Source organism: Paroedura picta, chromosome 13 (assembly GCF_049243985.1).
Source record: "Paroedura picta isolate Pp20150507F chromosome 13, Ppicta_v3.0, whole genome shotgun sequence".
NCBI classification, from domain to species: Eukaryota; Metazoa; Chordata; class Lepidosauria; order Squamata; family Gekkonidae; genus Paroedura; species Paroedura picta.
Window position 1 is genome coordinate 11,072,830 of NC_135381.1, and position 23,719 is coordinate 11,096,548.

At 40.0% G+C, this 23,719-nt stretch overlaps 1 protein-coding gene across 2 annotated transcripts in view; it reads left to right on the forward strand.

Annotated features, from left to right (window-relative positions):
- Positions 1-23,719, forward strand: part of MED13L (mediator complex subunit 13L) — a 163,188-nt gene that overhangs the window by 45,021 nt on the left and 94,448 nt on the right. For both annotated transcript variants that reach the window (XM_077308793.1, XM_077308792.1), the window contains exon 3: positions 21,669-21,753. In XM_077308793.1, the coding sequence (XP_077164908.1) occupies positions 21,669-21,753 (85 nt within the window). The remainder of the gene's footprint in view (positions 1-21,668; positions 21,754-23,719) is intronic.

The following is a 23,719-nucleotide window of genomic DNA, read 5'->3' on the forward strand; positions in this document are numbered from 1 at the left end:
TCAATTTGTGGTACCAGCCTATTCCCATGAGCCAATTTACTGTAAATCTAGAAGATCTTTAATAAAGAAAGCAGTGGTTGTTATTTTTTCATTTCTAGTCTGCACTCTCTTTCTCTCAGTCTCTTTCAGGCAATCAGTAGGCGTATTGCAAAATAACATCAGGGAATCTGTAAGTGGATTACAAGAAATGATAAAATTTGACTTTAAAAGCAAAGATTCCGAGTAAGACAAAATTAATGCATTTGGGCTCATACCTGTTTAAGACAAGATAATCAGTCTTGGCGTATTCCTTTTCTTCTATAGCTTAGGCAATAGTTCCACAGCCTTTCTCTGAACCCCTTGGCATCAGCTAGAATGACAGATATTTTGTTAACATGTGTGTGTCTGCCTATTGGCAGAGCAATACAAATGAACTACAGGCAGAAGCAAGGATCAGTAGAGCCCAACCCAGTTTATTATGTCAAATGTTGGGATTATGGAAGCCATGATTAGACCCCACTCAGTAGCGTCCTCGAGCAGTGCCCCAGTTTCCTCTTGTAATTGACTTTCTGTCATTCTCTCCTATGGAGAAATAAAATACATTGTATTCAGAATGCTACCCATGAGTGAGATACTCTATCGTCATTGAGTTGGGACCCTATGCAACGTACATGGGTCTCATATACATTTTGTATGCCATCCTGATGGGCACTATATGCTAGACTAACCAAGATCTGGTCATATTTGCTTTTTAGTTCATTCCAGTTTCTGGAATATTCTAGATCACCATTTTGTTAACAGAACAAACCATAGAAACTGGATAGTATTCTAGATCACCACTTTGTTAATAGAACAAAACGTAGACATTGGATCGTTTTCAAACCTGTCTTTATAACGTTACAGAAACTTCTAAGTTAGATGTTCAGTATTGCCAAAAAGTGTGATCAGCCCAATCGAAAGTTATTTGCACTAAGCAAAAAGATTTTAAGTGCTGGTTAAGTCCGGGTCTTAATTGGAATGATTGTATTTTGCCATTTCCCATGACTATAGGTCTTATAGAATGCAACCAAATCCCATTGAAATCAATGTACCTTAGAGCCCACTGGGGTCAACATTACTTAAACATGCTTACCTATGTCTGTATTGTGTCCACTGTTTGTAGTGGGCTATGATTTTACATAAATGCTCTTAGAACTGCTGTATAAGTCAGGCACGATTTCTTTATGACCTTCAAGCTGCTTAGTTCTATTTACATTAGGATAACAGGAAGTAAATAGAAGTTAAAGGTCAAATTCACTTCTGTATGTTTCTGTAACTTGAAAGCATTTTACTCAACACACTCTGTAAATTCAAACACTAATAATTAAACCAGCTGACAAACTTGATATTTCAGTAGGCTTCAGTAGACATGTAATTATATTCATACATGTTAGATCATATTATATTACTACATGAAAGGAAGGAGTGAATCATGCTCCTATGCAGAGAATAATCGAGAGAAAACTAAAAAGAGAAAAAAAGAATAAAAAATATTGGGGATGACCCTCTCCTAGCTGCTGATTAATTGGCAAAATTAAATAGTGTACATCCGTGTACTATTATTATGTGACAACCATCTGCAAATACCTAAATGTGTGATTGGATTCACATGGTCAGTAAACAGATTTTTCAGCAAACTTGGGGGACTTACCAAGGTTGCAAGAAGATCTGAAATGTTCAGAAAAATACACGGAGGGGGCGGGCGGTTAATTCCCCCAGGCAGTTGGTAGAGGGGCCCAGGGACAGCTGTCTTAGCGCAACCCAGAGCTCTGTATGGGGCATGGTTGCTGCAGACCCACACCTTAGGAGCTACACTGGGCCCATCAGCAGTGGATTTTTAGCTTGAGGCTCTGTGCTGGTCCTGGTGATGATAGCCACACAGCCGAGTGGCCACCTAGCCTGGGCCTCTGCATTGTTCCCACACAGCCCAGGAGATACGTTGGGCGCTGTGACTGTGGCCGCAGAGTTATGCTGGGTCTGCTGGCAGCAGGAGGGCAGCCCAGAAGTTGTGACTTACCTGCCAGTGACAGAGGTGCAAGATCATAGAATCATAAAGTTGGAAGGGATCTCCAGGGTCAACTAGTCCTAACCCCTGCACAATGCAGGAACTCACAGCTACCTGCCCACCAACTCACCATCTGCCTATGTTCATAAAATCAGCTTTTCTGTCAGATGACTATCTAGCCTCTGATTAAAAACTTCCAAAGAAGGAGAACACACCACCTACCGAGGAAACCTGTTCCACTGAACAAGGGAGTGGGAAGATGGAATCTTCTCTAAGTATCATAGGCCTACGATTTTAAACACTAAAAGAGGGGCATCTGCTTTCTGTCATGTTTTTCCTTTGGCTTTCCAAGGATTGGATATTAATTAAAAAGGGATGTATAATTCTTGATTTATAATATATGTACACACATAATTTTTTTTTTGCTGTTATCTTGTCTGTGTGCTCCGATGTGTTTGAGGATTCTGAAGTGATCTAGCAGCTCCCTGTCTGTTAACTATATTCAATAATGTCAAATCTACAGATCAATTATGTCTGGAGCTCAATAGAGATGAGAAATAGCTACAGAAATTGCCCCCATTCCCCCCGGGTGCTGATAAATTTTAATGTTGAATATTTCAGATATGAAATTGCCAGTTTAGAGTTTAGAGGAAGGGTCTCAGAAGACAGGTCCTAAATTTTCTAGTTGGGTACCTGTTCCTAAACCCTCTGTCTATGTAGCATGTTACTGAGTGGTGTCCCTACTAGTGTTTGTAATACGTTGGAGGTGTGAATTCTACTGCCTGATTTCTTTGAGAAAATAGTGTAATTCTAGCATCAGAAAAGGTGCATGTATGAAGTGTGTTGATACTTTCTTGCCTTAATCACCCAGATTGTATCCATCACAGGTATTCCCCCCCCCAAAGCAGACTCAGGCCTTTTCATGCTGTAGATTTTGAATGTTCAAAGCTTTATGAAATATTTTATTCGAAAACTAACAATATGTCATAGGAGTTTTGTTCACTGCCCCCCCCCCCAATGAACAACTCCTGTATTTTTCTGCCCTTCTGGACCTTCACATTTATAGGATAGCTGCAATTTTTGAAGACATTCTATTTGTCTTTCTCAAAAATGAATTTAAGCCTTGTTTTGAAGTGCCTTACCAGTGCAGATATATTTTAACCTAGATATTTCAGCCATGATTTACATCTAGAGAGTAAAAATCCTCTTCATGCTTGCAACAAAAATATATCACCCCCCTGGGCATATGCCACTAAACAAGGATGGGCCCACTTGTACATAGAACAAGAGTTTTTAAAAATGGTACATGTGATTGACAGAGGAAATACAGTGATAAAAGTGTAGACCACTCACTTCTCAGCTGCTTTCAAGCTGTCAGACTCTCGCTTGATACAAGACCATATTTTAAAATGTCTTGTTTCTGCAACCACATTTCTCACTCATTTATCAGGTATTTCTAGTTCAGCTCAACGTAAATCCTTGGGATTTGGGTGAACCAATAAAGTTCTCCTCTGGAATCAGATACCATGATTTTCATTGCAGGTTACTATATCCATCCTCTGGGGAATAAAAAGAGTGTAAAGGATGTTTTTGGTGCCTCAAGAAATTTTTCCTAACTTCACCTTAGTGTTCTCTGCTTTCATTGGGGCAAGCTGTTTAGCAATAAACTGGTTGACAACTTGATGGAGATCAAAGCTAGAAAGAAAGCAATGCTCAGTATTCTTCCAAAAGTGAAAGTCAGCACCCAGAGACTGAAAATTACTTCACATTTAAAGGACATTCACCACTGGACAGTCCTTTGCTATTTTTAAGGGACTCAAGCCAAACAGTAGAGAGCATAATTCTAATTCCAGTGAGAGCCAAACTTCAGTTTCTTCCACAGGTCTGGATAAAAATATCTTTTAGTTGTTGAGTGAGAGCCTTTGGTTATGTGATAGAAGTTTTCCTGTCCCTTTCAGTAGATTCATTAAGTGTCCTAAAAAGCAGTTGAATCAGAAAGTGGAACTGCCTTTGTATTCTGTTTCAATAATGATTTTTTTCCTGTAATTTCACACAGACCCCTTTTAGTGACAGGCTGCTAGTGGACTATTTACATGTTCATACAAACTCACTTGCATCAGGTTAGCAAAGTGTGATTGAATTGCTTTGGAGGGAAACTGCTTTCTTTTGTTTTCTACCCCTCTGGAGCACTTATGAATCTCTGTGGTGAGCTGTTTAAAATGGCCATAGCCAGAATATTTTTTTTGTTCTGGAGGCAACTTTTTTGGTGAGGGGCCAGTAGAGCAAAGTGAACAGCAGTCCACTATGTGTCTATATAGAACCGCTGATCTTCTACTTCCACTCTCCTGTTGTTCTGCACTTGACCTTGAGTGATGTTGGTGTCCACCTCTGATTAAGAACCTGATCATTTTGTATAAAGAAAATATAGAGGTTCTTGAATTGTTGCCAGATAACCCAGTTGGCAATCCAGAGTTATGCATTAAGAAAAACGTTTCACAGATTGAATACAGAAGGAAGGGAGAATCGGTGGAAATTACCCACCCTCACATACACACCTAAACACTTTTCTACTATTCTTACACAACTAAAGAAAAGTATCTGACAAATGGACTAGCAAGCCACTGTGCATAAAAGAATGCAAATCATCACCAAGTGATTTCTGTGTTTCCTGACTAAAAAGAAATCCCGTTTCTGTCTTTTGCTCCGCAAAGCACTAAGTACAACCTACCATCAGAATTATTTCAAATCTGCATGCTTGTAGGAACATTATCTGGTCTGCAGCCGTGTTGATCTGAAGCAGCAATAACCTTCCCCACAGTAACTTGGCAGTAAACACCACTGAACTTCCTGGCAAGGATCATAGCAAACACAGAGCCATGTGTTAGAACAGCTGGGTCAAAGAAACATTAAAAGGAACAAAGATTGGGCACATTTAAGACAAACAAAATTTTATTCAAGGCAGAATCTTTTGTGAGCATGCACACTTCTTCAGATATGGACTCAGGTGCCTGCTACCTGGAGACTTTTTTCAAGACCTCTGAGTTGATACGGGGGCGTCCACAGGAGGACCTTGTGTCCCCCCTCTTCCACCCTCACAGCCATTCATTGTCTCCTAGATGCGTCCTCTTATGACTCTGCAGACCTTAGGTCTAATTCAAGGGTCTCTCCTAGATTATGCATCAGTCCATGCCTCCATATACTCGCCTCTGCTGCCCGTGCTGAGGGTCCCGTTTAGGTGTTCTCTCACACATCTCTGGCTCAGACCTGGCTACTTTGATGTCATTCCCTCTGCCCCCATCAGTTCCTCCTCAAGTTGGTTCCTCTGGAATCAAGTTGGCTTTTACCATGACAATAAACAAATTTAAGGGCAGACCCTGGAAAAAGTAGGCTTCCAACTAGAGGAGCCTCTATTTAACCATGGGGAACTCTTTGTTGCCATCTCAAGAGTTAGACACTTTCAGGATCCCCAGGTCCTTGTGGTTGCTGGCCCAGAGCAGGGGATGCTGATCCAAGATTCAGACCAGAGTATCATGAAGAATGTTGTGCACTGTGAAATCATCCACTGATAGGTGTGCTCCACCCATGCAAACCACTTCATTGGGGTTAGTGGCTTTCCCATCTAACTAAAGCCAGTGGCTAAGTGCTGCTGTCAATGAACATGCCCAACATCATGACGATGCTACTACATGCAACACAAACTACCCCTGCAGACGTGGACTTGCCCAAAGAACATTGGTCCAGTGACCTCACCCAGAATAGCAGCCTAGCACACGTATTCCTGTGTACAATGGGCTTTACTACTAGTAGGAGCAGAAAGCTAAGGAAAAAGAACAAATTTAGACATGGAGTTTTCATGCACTCCTGATCAGGTTCCAGTTAACTCTTTACTATCGATTTTACTATACTCAATTTTGCTGCTTCAAAGGGAATATTGTACAAAAGCACACATTAAGGAAATTCTTCAACATAGTGATCATCTAAACAAATGCCTTGGGAGGGGGGGTATTTACCCAGCATGGGCAGGCCACTTTTGTTCAGACCCTAGATGAAATGTAGCCATTAGTACTTACTGCTGGAATAGAGATCAGGGCACTACGAAGGAAGCGAGATGAAACAGCATCACCTGAAGGAAGTTGCTTGATCATGAGGAGACCTCCATACTGTTTGCTTCTGGCAGCGAGGAAGGCATCTGGCTTGTGGCATCTGGCTTGTGGCATCTTGCTGGGGGTTGTGAAGACAGGCAAAGCGTGTGTGGTGGAGGAACGAAGGCTGGTTCCTCTGGAATCTCTCATGCACAGCCACAACGAGGCTAAGAATCTCTGTCCCCCAGCTCCCAAATCCAATCAAGAGCTGGAGGCAGTCAGGCAGGGCAGGCTGTCTTTATTGTCCCCTATCAGCTGCCATACTGCTGCCCTTCTGGCTTCCTTTCTCCCCTCAAGATTAGGAGGTCAATGGTCTCACACCACTGGATTCCTACAGTAGGGAGGGGAAATTTCAGGACAGGCCCGGCCCTTTCTGCCCCGCCCAGAGCTACAACCCTGTCTATAGTGCTTCCTGCAATGCCTCTTCCTCCCCACCCTTTTTTGCTGTTTAGTCTTGCATAGACCTTTTTTTGGGGGGGGGGATGTCTAAGTCGAGAGTCAACAGAGTCAAGGCATCTCTATAGTGTTGCTATAGCACTTAAATGCTATACTGGTTTAGCGCTATAGCCCTCAATGCAGATGTTTAAAAAAACTCAGAGGAAAATCGTACAGCGAAAAAGTGCGGTTAAAAAGTGGCACTGTTTGAAATGACTATAGCATTTTAGAGGTGGCTCATGAACTGAAGGAAATTCACTGTATGAAGTCTCATTACATGGAAATTGGGCCAACAACAACATCCTGTTTAGAGTGGTAATGTGAAGATTTTCAGTGATCTGGAAGAATGGAAGTGAGATCCAAGGATATTCCAGGAGATATTCTAACGTTTCAGCAGTCTCCAAGTGGACTTCTTTGCATCACAGCAGAATTTACAGCTCTCGGATTCTTCTGCTATGAAAACCATAGTTTTCATTTAATTCTATGCTATGAAAGGTGCTGTGTCTCTCTACTCAGGGAAACATTTGTTAAATCTGTAGCTGCTTAATTACATGCTAATGCCCCCCTTGAGCTGTGTGTGTTCATATATTGAATAGGGATAATTTGCATTTAATTGTGTGAATGTTGATTGTCTATTGTAAAGAAATGTCTTTCTGAGGCAAGGGTAGTGTACTTTGGTAATGGCCAAATATTGTCACAGCTTTGGGAAAGTGGGCTGGGGTAATTAAGAGATATCTGTTCTGGCTTTGATGCCTTGTGCTGTGAAAAGCAATGGGCCTTTCTGCAGTCTCCATCCCTGGATGGGACCATCCTTGTCACGACTTGGCATATTGGTAAACTACAGGTGGACCCGTCAGCCATGATACCATAGAAGAAAAAAGTCTCAAGCTGATCTATGATATTAGTATTGCTTTTGAATTTTATTAGACCCCTACAAATTTGAATTCATGCGACCAGTTTGGGATTGAATTATATACCCAAGTAACCGTAAGCGATTAAGTAGGTAGTATTCACCATTTAAACAGAATTAACCTTTAGTGACATTTTACAAGGATTTATATCATGTATGATTTATCTTTGTAGGTTATTTTTAACAAACATTATTTCCAACAAACATTATTAAGATTGAGATTACAATATTGAGGTATCCCTATTTTTATTTTTATTTTTATATTGAATGTGGATATACGTATATGTTATATAATATATATTATCATGCATTTATATTTAGAATTCACTGATGAAGTAAGCGAAAACGGAATATACCTGGAAATCCGTTTTGAAATTGCTTTGAACATTTTGATATTTTGAACATTAAGTCACTTCGCCATCGCCAGCTGGAGACTTATACTGGTAAACTAGGCAGGCTTTAAGGGATGCTAAATTAATTGTGAAATTAGTGAAAAGAAAAACTAAATCAATATATATTGCTTGCTGTGACGTTTCTTTGGTGAAATGTTTTGAAAAGTAAGTTACTGCACCCGAAATACTGTCCAGTTAAAATACTGTACAGTCATGTTGATTTTACAATATGACATGTAGGTGATTATAGGATTTGACCACTCATAGTGAATGAAACTATCCTGCCTCTGTGCCAGAGCAGGTGAAAAATGCATACAGGCCAGATACGTTAGAAGTTTGAACCATGATATACAAATCAGGATTTTGTGTAATGTCTGAACTAAGCTACTGAAATAAAGGTGCATTAGAATAGCGATCCCCAGCTTGTGGGCTGCGGACCACATGTGGTCCTTCGACTAATTGGAGGTGGGCCCCAAAGGACGCCTTCTCCCCCCCCCCCCCCCGGCCCTTTACAACACACTTCGGGTGTCATTGTCTCCCATCACTCCCAGATGGGACTATCTCGTTGCAGAGAAACAAGCTCAGGGTTCCCATTGATTTGTCATTGTCATAAGTTAAAATTTCCACGAAAATAGAATGTTCCTTATGTTCATTGTTGTGGCGTGTCTGTATCTTATTTTGAAGGGATGTTTAAACATTACCATAGCGATCAGAGAGCGCTAGGGCAGTGGTTGAGAGTAGAGGAGTAAACTACCCCCCCCCCCGCCGGGCCTCAGTAAAAGGCGTTGAGTGGTCCCCGGTGATAAAAAGGTTGGGGACCACTGCATTAGAATACTGTTTGTGGTAAAAAGTATTGAACATTCTTAATGAGTTGAGTCACAGCAGACACAAAAAGATCTTCCATTGTTAAAATGCTTTGGGTCATCTGTTAATGTATGCTTCACCTTGATTTAAAAAATTGCGCTGTCTGTTGTAGGGGTAAAACATGATTTTAGGGATCCTTGGTCAGTAAAATTGTAGGTTTGCCTGCCCAGTAGTCATTTTGATTATAAACAAAAGCAAGCTTTGGTCTCAGGCAAGTGCAAAAAGGATCGGATGGTTGTTGGCTGAGTGATCTGAAGTTAATACATGGTGACATGGGCTGCATGGTCATCCAGAACAAAAATATCAGCTTAGGGCTACACTGTAACTGTGGGGAAGGCAATGTCAGTTTAGATTCCAATTAAGTCTTTGTAAGGATTTCTGCAGATAAAGCTTTCTGCTTGACTGTTAAGGTCTTTGTTTTGTACACACCAGGGATGTCGTTTTCACTGAAAAGTAGGGCAAATTGGTGTTTTCCAAACACATATACTTATGAATATTTCTCAGCGAAAGGAGATAGCTGTATCAGGAACAGCACTAGCAGTATGTACAGACTCGATCAGTTGATTTGTTTGGACTCATTTTTGCACCAACTGTTAGATGTCTAGCATAGCAGCTACTCTCAGGATGACGTTTAGTGTCAAAGTATTATTTAGTTATAGAAGTGGTCAGAGGACTAGGAATAAATACTTTTAATCACAAAAGTTTATGAACAGACCAAACTGAAGTGACTGCAAAATCGCTTGCTGATGTGACCCTGTGTTTTGTTTGTGGGACAACTGTTATGCAGGCCTCCAGTGGCTCTGTGGACTCTCACTCCTCCATTTCTTACAGATAAAAAGAGTTCTGCAGTTGTTTTCCTTGCAGTCCCCTCTTTATATATTTGTTCAAACAAAGCAGAAGTTGTAGTGAGCACAAGGATAGCTATTCCGTCAAGGAGCCAGTAATAACTCTGAAATACCAAATACCCTACAGAGACTTTTGCATGCTGATTTTCAAGTATATAGGATAGAGCAGACCAAAGCTTGAATTTTATGGTAACATTGCAGTGCTGTATGGTGTTATATTTGACTATAGAAACTTTAGTGGCTTGATGATGCGTTTGTTTACATTACGTGTATGTAATATGTGTTTATAGGTTTAACTTGCAATTTAGTTATCTCCAGTTGTATAAGACAGGAATCTGTGGGTTTGCATGATACAATAAAGCCAAAAATATAACCATGCTTCTGTGCTTGAGCAAGTTCAACTCTTAATTGTCTGTTTCAGTCTCCATAATGTCGTTGTAGGTATGTTTTGATTCATTCCTGCATATGAATGGTGTTTAGTGGGGGGAAAGGGAAAGGTGTGTGTGTGTGTGTGTGTGTGTGGGTAGAGACCCACTGTGGATACTAGATGACCTTCTTTAATATACTAATTGCCTTGTATAGCTATAGACATAGCTCCTATTAACTCTTGGCTGGGTTCATGAGTTTATTGCTTACAGTTCCTTTGCTGTGGTTTAGTGTTTGGCTTACTCGGTCATATAGAATTGCTGCCTCTTGTTCCAGACTGCAGTTAACAAATACACACTAGCTAGCATAGTGTTGCATATCTGTGTGGTTTAAGGTTTAGAGTGGTTGCCGTGGAAGATGGGATAATTAACTCTGAGGTGCATTTGGCATTTCCAGCTTTTTATTGTTCTTTCTTGCTTTGTATGTTTTGTTAATTTCAGCGTTCTCCTGTTGATAATACCTTAAAACCTCTTTGACAGTCCTGTTTCATTCGGAAGTGTTTTATATTGTATTGCTAACATTTGGTTGGCGCCGTTTGCACACAATCCATGTTTAGATTGTTGTGAACTACTGTTTTGGGGGGGGTGTTAATGCAGACTGGCAGTCCCCCCCCCTCTGCATATGTATATTTACAAAGCTGTCTATGTTCTATAATACCAAAAGTTCTGTACTAAAGTGACCCAAATTCAGGTTAAAATGTACAAGGTTTTCTTGATGGTTTTCCGGCCAAATACAGACTCTGCTTAAGCTTCTGAGACCTGATGAGGTCAAGCTAGCTTGGGCTAGGCAGATCTTAAAGTAAGGTGACCAGATTTTAACATTGGTAAAGCAGGACACCATTGACCGGGGGGGGGGGGGTTCTTGATTAAAATTTGGTCTATATGGAGCAACAAAAAGTTTCATAGAATGCAAAGTACGCAAAAATAGTATTGTTATATATATATTTAAATTTCAACATAAGTGCAATTTGCCAGGTGCCCCCAGATGTCCCTCCAAAAGTGGGACAATCTGGTCACCTTATCTTAAAGTTATGAATGATGTAGAACAAATTTAGAATCCAGTAGGACCTTTAAGACCAACAATTGTACCTAAGGAAGTGTGCAAGCACACAGAAGCTCATACCTTGAATAAAAGGTGCTACTTAAAGGTGCCACTGGAGTCTACATTTGTTCTGTTGCTTCAGACCAACATGGCTACCCACTTGTATTTATGAATGAGGTGTTTTCATTTGTCTGCACCTTGCCATGCAAAACATGTATAGGAAGTTTAACCCAATGAGCATGAAGTGTTTGATTATCAAGAACGGAACTCATGTTTAAGATGTGGAAGAGTTGGAGAAGCAACCACCACTATACCTGAATTGTTAGGGGTTGGGCTACAGACACAGGTCTTTTGCCTCCTGCGTTGATAAGTTGTGTAGCCCCATGTATAATGGTGAATATGAGTCTAATTGATGGTCACATGAGTTATAAAGGGGCAGCCTGTTCTTGCTGTCTTCTACCAACATTACTTTGTAAAAGCTGCCTACTCCTTTTTCTAGAATAGAACCAGAGAGTTGGAAAGGGCCAAATGGGCCATCTAGTCCAGTGCCCTGCTCAACACAGGATCAGCCTAAAGCATCCGTAATAAGTATCTGTCCAGTCACTGCTTGAAGACGGCCAATGAGGGGGAGCTCACCACCTCCCTGAGCAGTTCATTCCAGTGCTGATGAACTGCTCAAATTGCTGAACTACTTGGACAGTCCACTGTCCTCTAGTTTACCCTTGAGAACATCATTTGGAACCTTATCAAAAGTCTTCCTGAAATCCAGGTAAACAACACCAGCCGAGTTTCCACAATCTCGTAAGCTTCCTCCTGGTTGCCTATTGCCTGCCCCTAAAACCAGCTTCTTTATGTATTTTACTCTCTGTGGAGTTGACTCTGGAGGTTCCTGTTTTTCAAATAATAGTAGTGCTTTGTGGAAATCTTCTGGGTCTTATTTTAGAAACTAAGGCAAGTACCTTCACAGCACAGTGTATTATGCTTCCTCTGCTTGGTCCTATTGGAGTATTTAGCAAGTGATTAAATAACTTGTTTATGTGAACCTAAATTACTTAAGAGGTAAGGTGGCGTAGGGTGTTTTTTATTTTTTCACAAAAATTCAGCAGCCTTTGAGTGGATGTGAATAGATATGGGGAATGTTTCAGTCTTAATGTTTTTGTATTATTGCTACCTGTTCTGACTTGTAATGGGTAGGGAAGGATAAAGAGTTATATTTTGTATTAACCATGAAATAAAACAACAGATCGTAGTGTCCTGTATTTGGGAAGTCCATAGATAGTACTTAGTCAAAATTGATGCCATTCGGTCACGTGTACATTCCTGAGTTCATATTTGATTTAGTTATTTCCCTTTGGGGGGGAAGAAGGTAAGGTAAGGGAGGTTTATTCTGCTGTTGTGTTGACTATAGAGTCTTCTCTTGGTGGAAAGAGGCTTCCTTGTGGACAAAAGATTTTCCTGCCAGAGGAAGGCTCTTCCTACTTAATGAAAGATCCATATTTATCAGGGTTCAGCAGAACTCCTGTTTTTGTTCACACGAAAGTGAGCCTGACTTGGAAGCTTTTATTAGGGTGTTGGATAATAGTATAGTGTTCTTTTAATTGATTTCTTTCTTAGCTTATCAAACAAATTAGCTTTTAGAGGCAAAATGTTATGGCTTAACATCTGCTTTTCATTTGTCTTTTGTTTTGTAAGGGTTCTGGGAAGAAAGTGGTTTGCTACTGTAAGGATTTTAAAAAGAGTAATTAAATTCAGTGGAAGACGTTTAAGTAGGTACTTTTCCATGAATAAAGTGCTCAGCTTTGACTGGGTCATCTCGATATTTTATGGCTTAGCTACACTGGAAGATTGCCTCATGTACTAGGGGCATTGTTTGGGAAAACAAGACTTCATATTAGCCCTTAAACTAAGTTGCATGTATTCTTGACTGCTTTTGTCTTTGTACAATGTGTTGTGAAAACAAATTCTAGGGAGGAAAGTGCTAGGCATTGAGAAGTTCTTGTACAAACATAATCTGTGCCAAGTTGCTGGACCTGCGCCTATGGTTGTATTTTATAGAAGTTAACTTTCCTGTAGTCTTGATAAAAATGAAACACTATAATTCCACAACTGCTTGGGTTTTGTTTAAATTATAGATCGATTGTGATGCTTGAAAATCAGGGGCACATTGTTCATAGTGAAGGGGAACATAAATTGTTTTTAATGTTGTTGAATGACCATGTACATTGATCTGTATTTCGTTGGTTTTAAGCTTTTCGTAGTAATCGGCTAAGAAAAGGAAAGTTGATGATTAGAAGAAATAGAGAGTACAGAACAATAGAATGCTGAAAGGAAAATAGATAAAGCGTCATTGTTCTTAATACAGTCTTTCAGAAGAAGGCAAACATTAGAACTGTTGGGGCAGGTAAACATAGCTGTGATTTCTGAGCGGTGTTTTTCAGTAGCAGCCCTGGTTAAAGACATGCAGTGGTTGAGAGGCACCAGCGTATTATTGCGTGCTTCATATTAGGACATGGAGACTTGTTAAAAGGCAGTTTAATTGGATCGTGTTTGGGGGAATTTTACGCCTGTGGGTATTTACCATTTTAACACGTCGCCATAAAAAAAGAGAGCGTTCCGGCTAGCTTCTTATTATAGTGAAAATGCCATCTCTTTATCAGAGGTGATCACAGTTTTCTCCGAGGTGTAAATTCGCTAGTCGTGTAACAAGAATGCATTAGTCTCAGCGCCATGTAAGAAAATGAAAGGCTGCAAGAAGCAGCTCCATTGTTATCCCTCCAGTCGTGTCTAATGAATCGTGTTTCCATGTTCTCTCGATCATGCCACAGAATGCCCTTAGCCAGGGCTAAGTCTGCTGCAAAACGCTCTTTAAGATCATTGTTGCTAGCACAGAAATGCTGGATGAGTGGTGGTTTGGGGAGGGGGATGGGGCAGAATGCTAATGAGGCAGCTGCATTTTAGCTAGTACAGCTGCAGAGCTTTTTTGCTGTCACTAGTGGTGATAGACAACTAACTCAGTATATTTCTTTTAAAAACACACACACACACCAAGAAACCCTTTTCTTGGAGACAGAGGTGGTCATATTTCAGCTTACAACACTGTCTACCGATATAACTGTTTCAGGCTTCTACTAAACAAAGAAAATACCATGTTGGCTGAGAAGTGTCTGCTACTCAGAATAACTCAGTAACAAAGCATGCATAGCACCTTAATTAAAAAAAAACTTTTCTGTTTAAAACATTTTAATGTTTCTTTTCTGCATACATAGACTTCAGGAAGACTTTCAGAATCCATAGGCAATACAATAAGCTCCTTTTTATTTTAATCTTGCAGGAAAATGTTTTTCGTTCAGTGTCTTCCCCCCCCCCCCCCCCCCGTCACTCAGGTCTTTCTGCCACTGCTGCTCTGGCTGCAGTTCTTTTATTTACAGAGAATGATGACTAGAGATAGACTAAAGTTAACTTGTTATGCAAAACACAGTAGTGAAGGATATGCATGACCCAGTCATACCTAAACAGTTCAAACTTCATACAAAGGCATATACTCACCCCATACTCCAGATAGGGTTTGTCAGAGTTGTAGTCCTCAGCCAGCCACTGTCAGACCATCTAAAAGGGTGAGGCTATTAGTCTACCATGGAATCATGGGTTCTTTTCTCAGTAGTGGTAGTGGCCACTAGAATAGTGGTTGTGCATGTTGTGTCAATGCCTTCCCTCCCCAGTTAGTTGTTGTGGTCTGTGTTCACTCTCATGTTGTGGTCTATGTTCAATCCATGTTCAGAAAGTTCTGCAGCTGAATCCAAGGGTGAAGGACTTGCCTTCCCTAATAGTACTAAATATTTAAGAAGAAGAGTTGGTTCTTATATGCTGCTTTTCCCTACCCGAAGGAGGCTCAAAGCGGCTTACAGTTGCTTTCCCATTCGTCTCACCACTACAGACACCCTGTGGGGTGGGTGAGGCTGAAAGAGCCCTGATATCACTGCTCGGTCAGAGCAGTTTTATTAGTGCCGTGGCGAGCCCAAGCTGGTTGCATGTGGGGGAGCGCAGAATCGAACAGGGAAATTTGGTCCCATTTGTGCTCAGTAGTCCACAGTTGTTCTTCGTATTGTGAGTTCAAAATAAATTTAAAATGCACTAACACTGCTAGAAAAGACAATTTCAGCAAGAAGTGAATGAGAGAGAACTACCAGTGGGAATCTGACCTAAATTTAGATTGAGACTCCAGAACAGTCCATAAAATATTTTTATATCAAAGGACTATCATTACCTACTAACCTATACTATGGCAACTTTAGAGCTTCAGGAGAGCCCTTTAAAGGCACCTCTATATCAGTGGACAGGTCCAAAGGGAACAAAAAATTCTTCTTTGGACAGGTCCAAAGGGAACAAAAGATGTCCCCCTTCCCAGAATTCTTTGAAAGGCAGATAAAGGGAGAATAGGTGAGGCCTAGGGTTATTTGGGCATGCTCTAATTGGCCAAACCTGAGTGGTGGCCATTTTGTAATCATTTAGTGCATAGCTCAACCTATAGCTTCTTTAAATGTAATAGGCACCAAATTGAGAGCTAGTGACTGCATTCCATCAGGAATTCATCAGATTAGCAATGTAAATGCTCCCAGGCTCTTTAATCTTCCCCAGAATCTTTCTCATTTTAGTTGAGACCAGGGACAAGAAAAAGTCCCCCTTAGAATTTTAAGACATCCTGACCAAAGACATTTTGGAAGTTATTCCTTTAGTGCCTAGATTTAAACCAGAAAAATCAGCTGGAACCAGTGGAGACAAACATAGATACAATACAATGGGGCAGATTCCACTCTGGACTTTTGCAGCAGTTACTCAGACCCTTCCAAAATCAGCTGTCGAGGCAACAAGACATTTCCATCCAAATTCCCACTGAAGGTGAAATTCAGATTAGCATGGCGGACAAAGTTGCACAATCTCGAACAGGGCAAGAAACTAATTTTCATGGCTACCAGCCTGACTGGTTAGAAGTACTATACTGGATGGGGTTCCAGCACAGGGTCAGTGGAGGCCCATACAAATAATACTAATGATAAATCTTCTGGAGCCTTACAGTCTACCTAGCTCTTCTTTGTTTCAAAGATCAAATACTGTGTGAGTATATCCTGTCAGTATGCCAACTAAAATGTATATAAATGACTTAACAGCACTATTCAGAGAAACTTCCAGACTTTTGGTGTGGACAGAGAAGAACTTTCTGTATCTGGGAGGAAGATATAGAGGGAGTAGCAAATGTGTGTAAGACCAGCACAGTCACTAGGAGACCCAATGTGGTCTTCCATTTGTTAAGTATTGTAAGTTCAGTGTATACAGCTCAGGTGATGCTGTGTTCAGCAGAAGAGTGTTCTAGCACATAATAGATGCAGATGATAATGACCCATCCAGAAAAAACTGTCATGGGAGTTATCACCAAGATGTCTTCCACCTCAGTGGGAGAATGACTATTGGATACTTACTATGAAGGGTTCTTCTCTTCTGAGGAAAAGAGGACATTTTGTTCCTCCCAAGTCATTGTAAACTAGTAGGACTATCAGCCTACCACCTTTTCTAGTTTACCTAGTTTCTTCTTGTCATAACTGTTCTATATTACTACTCGTTTAAGTTAATGTTACATGTTATCCTTTATATACAGTTTTATAGTCTAGCTATGACTATGGCTTTTGTAGTTCACTGAACTGAAGAGAGGTTGAATCCCATCAAGGAGACAGGAAGAAGAAAAAGTAGTTCCTGTCTCCCTGGATAGTGGGAATCACTCTCCAAGATGTTCTCCTTTTCTCAGAGGAAGTGGACCCTTCATGGTAAGTATCCAATTATCATTTTGCGTTTTGGATTCCTGTGTACGTGCCCCAGAGGTTTTTGTTTTTCAAGTCATGCCACAGTGCAAACTGCCTTTGAATCTGAGGGGATTTTTCAGGAGTTTCTGATATGTCACAGAGGTTGGCTGTTCAAATAAAATATCCCCAAATTCCACAGCTTATAGAATTCTTTAGGATCTGGGCCCATATTTTAAATTGGCCATTTGTATTTTAAATTGGCCATTTGTTTCTTTATATAAATTGTCAGCAGTTTTGGTAGCTGTTCAACTGTGAAGTGTTCAAATTAATAGTGACTCTCGGCAAATTTTCAGCAAATGATGCTTACATTGGGTTTCCTTTGTTCATGTGCAGCCTCTCTTGATTTTATATTGCTTTCCCCTTGAGATTTAGTAGTTGGTCTGTAGATAATTGTATAGAAGCTAAAATGATTTTAGGTTGCGCTGTTGATGTATTAGAAAAAAATCTTTCAAGAAAACAATGGTGTTAATACCATTTTTGTTAGGACCAGCAACATTTTCATTGCACGGTTGAGGAAGGTTTTGAGTTTCTCTGCATTGGGTTGCAAATTTTGGATCTTCAGAAGGTTAATCTCCTGACAACCAACCTCCTACACCTGAGCCTTTTTGATTTAAAATGTTGGAAGTTGATTTCAGATAATATAATTATCTGAATAATTAACACATAGTTAATATATACCAAATTTCTTTTAGGATCCATTCAAGTACTCTAATACAAATATTATTTTGCTGTTTTTTGAAATTAAAAATGGTTACCTCACACTGTCTGGATGCTGAAGGAAGAGTCATTGAGTGCATTGTCCTGACCCCCCAAGACTGGCACCCAACAGTGACAGTGTGGCACTGGGGGGGGGAATCTGCCATTCGAACTAGCCCCTACACTGATGTGTCTTGAACACAGGCTCATGCAAAGGTCAGTTGGCTCCCTGAGTGCTTTCAACCCCCCCCCCCAAGGATTGCTGTGTAAGTGTATTTACAAAAGGATCAAAGTAAACAGCTTCACTTAGCAAATAATTGCTTCCGTTTTACTGATGACCTGATAGGAAAGTTACTTCCTTTGAATTCTGAATTATGGTGATGGTATTTTTTTAGAACTATAAAGAGTGCAAGAACATTAGAGTTACACGTAGGATGGACTCCAATAAAGTACCAAGTCCATTTAGTCACTAAGGATTTCAAACACACATTTTATAGCGGAATCAATGGCTGCATAACAATGATCGATCAATAGCATTGCACTTAATTAGATATTTTATGACCTTAATTCAGTATTTCAGAATCAGTGTCGCGTACTTGCTCCTTTTTTCATATGTCATTTGCCGTCACGCTGATTTGTCTGCATTTGTCACTAAATTGTTTTACTATAGGAACATTTAATAAAAAAATAAAATGAAGGGTTTAATACAGGTCAGTGGTAATTGAATTTTTGAAATATTTATTTAATGCATACGTTTGCCAATGAATTGAATTCTTAAATTGATTTTTTTTAACGTAGAAGAAAGGACAGCATAGGGAAAAGCAATTGTAACCCTGGTTACAGAGTAACATCCTCTGTAGTTGTTTGACATGATTATTTTCTTACGCACTCACTCTCTAGAGCAAGAGATTGATTTCCAGTCATTTTAATGACCAAATAGCTAGTTTTGTCTCAGAGTGTGTATCTCCTTCTATGTTTACAGTGGCCAATATTGTTATAATAGTCAACGTTCTGGGTAATAAGATTTAATTAGTTCTGTCACCCAAGGCAATAGGTGGGACTCTCTGTTTTTTTGTTTTAAGATTTATAGTGGTTTGTTTAAGCTTTTGAGATATTGTGATGCATGACTCAGGATACAGAAATCTTGCCTTGTTATTATTATATATAATTTATTTGTTTCATTGTTTTAATGATGTGATCCACACTGAGCCAACTAGGGAAGGATGGAATACAATATTATTATTATTATTATTATTATTATTATTATTATTATTATTATTATTATTATTATTATTATTATTATTATTATTATTATTATTATTATCCAGGTCGAATTTGTGTTTGCCTCAACTGGCACCCCTTAACTTAGAGAAGGGACAGAGCAGGGGTAGTCAAACTGCAGCCCTCCAGAAGTCCATGGACTACAATTCCCATTACCCCTGCCAGTGTTCACTGGCAGGGGCTCATGGGAATTGTAGTCCCATGGACATCTGGAGGGCGGCAGTTTGACTACCCCTGGGATGGAGTTTTAGTTTTGATGTTATGCTGGGTACCAAGTGCTCGTGAAAAGGTATTGGTGTTTCAGCTGTGATCCCCTGCCTTCTTCATTGGCTTGGAAAAGGGTTTAGCTCATCATACTTGGCAGAGTGGATAGGGACCCTTGCTGTTAGAATTCCTGTGCATAAAAAGAAAAAAAACTGTATCCAAGAAATTGATGTTGATTGGAATCGATTCCTCTTCTAAAATTCTATTTGATTGTCCTGAATTTTAATGCTGAAATTATAAACCACAGTTTTCTGTGTTCATGTTGTTGTTGCGTATTGAGCTAATACTAGACCTTATGTCCATAGAAATCAGATTCCTAAAGCAGGATTTTTGTGCATTAATATCTGCAGCCCCTTGCAGAGACTGAGCATCTGTGCAATATGCCAGGGGATCTCAAACTAGCTTGAACCTCAAAGAGGGCAGGTGGAACTGGGAGTTTTGAGAGAGGAGACTCTGCAAGGCTCAGTGACAAATTTTAGTTGTTCCTGCAGTGTGTTTCATGTATAATCTGTAACTTGTCGTATTTATAAATACTATAAGCATGAAAAATAAAACCTAATTTTTTCCTGTGTGGGGTGGTTGCGATGTGGAATTATAGGTGGGTCCTGAAAAGTTAAATCTGAAGTAGGATCTGCTGCAATGTACTAAAACTTCTTCCACCCATTAGAATAATTGTAAATACCCATATATTTCCTTGTCATCTGTTTTACATAATGATAAAATAGAGAATGCACAAATCTGCAAGAAGCTGGATACTAGGGATGACAGGTAGAAAGACAGAGCTATAAAATGTACTAATAAAAATGAAATTTATTTTTGCATAGAGAAAATAGGAATATTAAGAGCCAAAGGAAGAATTTGGCCATATTTCTTGAAGAATATTGACAGTTTAAATGATGGTGTAAAATACTGAACTGTATTTGGAATTTTTGCTGCTGAATACAGAAGTAGGTTAGCAGAGTTTTTTTTCTGAAATCTTATAACAGTCTCCATTGTAGTACAGATGCATAACAATTTGCAGGTTTTTCTCATCAGTAGGCTGTTTGAAGATTTTGTTTGCATGTACCTGTTTTCTCTGCTAAAAATACACCTGAAATTTATGCCAGTGGGAATTGCTTCTTTGTTCCCACATGCAACTTTAATTATAATGTATTGTATTTATGTTGGATATATATTACCCATATGTATATTACATTGAATAAATAATAAAACTTGTATTATTTGCTTTATGTTTTCCCCCTGGGGTGTCCCTATATGAAGTTTCTGTCTTGGCTTGGCTTCCTGCAGTTGGTAGTTTTGCAGGCAGGCAAAAATATTTACACAGAAAGATCCACACATTTGCTGTTATGCATGGGGAAGTAAAATTGAAGGGGCCATTTTTAAAGTCTGGTTAACATTTTGTACTTTATTTGCAAAAAAGTACTATTGGTTAGTGTGTCTAAAATTTTTACTCATCCCATGTGACCAAAAATCCTTTGAATGTTTTGCAATCTGTTTGCTGAGGTGTATTCATATTCTTAGGGGACTGTAGCTGAAGGCAGCATGCTCTCCAGTATGGAGCAACAAAAGAAGCAGAAATTGAGTGACTGGAAGTGCTACTTCCTGAAAGTGAGGTCCTAATATGGAAAAATGGTCTAGCATTGCACTTCAGTATTCTTGTCTGCTGGTGAATGTCTGTTTGCTTTTGAAATGTTTATTTTTTATTTGAGATCACGTATTTGGCTCTTTGAGTTATGTGGAAAGTTCAGTTTTTTTCTTCACACTGTCCTTCTAGAATTCCCTTGCATGTTTCCTTTTTTTGCTGGTACCGTACAACCCTGAGGGCAGGGGTAGTCAACCTGTGGCCCACCAGATGTTCATGGACTACAATTCCCATTAGCCCCTGCCAGCAACTGCTGGCAGGGGCTCATGGGAATTGTAGTCCATGAACATCTGGAGGACCACAGATTGACTACCCCTGCCTTAGGGGACTCTTTGTTCCTTTCTGCCCTCAGTATTTATACCTTTTCCGTCCCTTTTCTTCTTTGCCTCCAACCTCCTGTACCTTCATTCCCTTAGATGTATGTTTTTCAGCACTGAATCTACTTGATAATCCTTCCTTCAGTTCTCCTGTCCCTTTAACCCTTTTGTCTTAGGTTCCCCCCCCCCCCCATGCTTCCTTGATTCCATTCTAGTTTCACATCACTCACAGAAGTTTCAACATTCCAGCACAGTGTTCCTATTAACTTTCCATTAACAATGAGTGTTTGTGAGTAGTCAATGACTTGATAATAGCTCAACTATTGAAAATGATAATGGGATGTTCAGCCATTTCCCCAAGCATTACCTTAGAATTACCGTCTTAGAATTACCGTCTTAGAATAGTTTCCTATTTATTGTTCCATATTTATTTATTTTACCTTATCTTGTCTTATTTTACCTTGTGGTATCTTGATTATTCATCTGCCCCATCCCCATTTTCTTGAGTAATATACTAACACTTTGTTTACGTCCACAGTGGTGGAAGAAGGACTCTGGGAGAATGGGCTTTCGTATGAGTGCAGAACTCTCCTTTTCAAGGCAATCCACAATTTGCTAGAAAGGTAAGGCAACTCAGTGTATATGCTTAATAATACATGATCACAACAGGGTCTCAGCCTATCCAACTTCTTGCTAACATTCACCAGTTTGCATGGAAATTTAGAGGTTGGTGAATAGTGACTTTCTGTCATTTATTCTTAGATATTGGAGAGATTCTTGTTTCTTCTTAACCTTCTCCAAACCAAAACTTTCTCCCAAGTTCTCTTTATTTGGATGAGAACCAATTATGGAGGCAGGAAGTTTTGGCCTGGGCATGAGAGGAAGAGGCAGTTGCCAGAGAGAAGAAGGCTAGGTGCCATTGGGAGAATATACAAGGTCCCTAAATCTATAACTGTCTTATGCACTTAGGAAAGCTTCAGCTTTTTGTTTTATAATTTCTGGTTATACAGTGTCCTAACGTAAAACTGACAAGTGATGAAGACACCAGCAGAGTGGAGGGAAAGAGATGGGTGTAATCTTGGATGTTCTTGCCAGTGCAGAGATGTTAAATCAGCGTAGTTTGCTGTGACACAATAAAGTTGACGTTGGGCATGTATCCTTGCTGTTCAAATGTCTACTGCTAGTGAATATTCCACAGTCTTGGATGCAAAAAAGGCATTGATTCCAAGGGTACCAGATATTCCACTGTAACTCAGCTTTGGCTCAAATATATAGCAGAAGAACCATTAGGAATGGGACAATATAAGTTTTGGAAAAATGTTATCCAATTTTTGGCTGCTTTGATGGTGATGACTACTCGGTTTATTCTTTTCTATTAGGTTAATCTGTGAATGTGAAAACAATGAAAGATAGAAGTATGTACTACTAAATCAATAACTATGCAATACATAGTTTATTAGCTATTTATTACTGCTTTGCAAATGTTGCTATAAGTCATTAGTCCACCAGTCAATGAATATTAATCATGTGGACTAAAGGGGGGGACTAACTTCACTTGGAAGCGATTCTTATTTTAAACTTAGCAGGTGATCACAGTTTATGAGCAATATTTATGTAATGCTTCTCAGGTAGGGCTATTCAAATTATTTGGGTGGCCTTCTGGGTGACCGTGGGCTACCTTCACACTTTTGGATCATCCTCTGCTCAGGTAGCAGGCTCATGGCTAGTTCCACTCACCCACCAAGGGAGAAACTTACGTCAAGAAACAGCCAGGGCTTCATGCAGTTGGATCCCCCGGTGAGACATCGCTTTCCTTCCTACAAGCTCTAGGTTCCCTCCCCCCCCCCAAAGCATTCTTGATTCCATTCAAATAATTTGAATTTTAATAGCACTACCTGAGGAGTGACCTAACAATCTCTGGTTCTCATTGAAGAGAAGAAACCTTCAGGTATGACCACTGTTTCATTACAGTGGTTAGACTAGTATCTGGGAGATGCACTCTGCTATGGAAGCTTATTTGGTGATCATGGCTCAATTATATACTCTCAGCCTAACTTGCTTTACATGATAGTTGTGAGGATAAAATGCAGGAGAGAACCACATAAATGGCTTTGGGCCACCATTGCAAGAAAGAAGGGGTATGAATGACATAAGAAAATAAAATACTATTAGCTATTCTTGAGCCTCTTGTGGCGCAGAGTGGTAAGGCAGCAGACATGCAGTCTGAAAGCTCTGCCCATGAGGCTGGGAGTTCGATCCCAGCAGCCGGCTCAGGGTTGACTCAGCCTTCTATCCTTCTGAGGTTGGTAAAATGAGAACCCAGCTTGCTGGGGGGTAAACGGTAATGACTGGGGAAGGCACTGGCAAACTGCCCTGTATTGAGTCTGCCATGAAAATGCTAGAGGGCATCACCCCAAGGGTCAGACATGACCCGGTGCTTGCACAGGGGATACCTTTACTTTTACCTTTTTAGCTGTTCTTAGAAGATCCAGCAGTAGCTCCAAACATGATAGGCAAAATGGTGCTGAAGGTACAGTGTCAATAGTTGTGAGATTCAGAGTTACAGTTCTTTCTCTTCTCTGTTAGGAA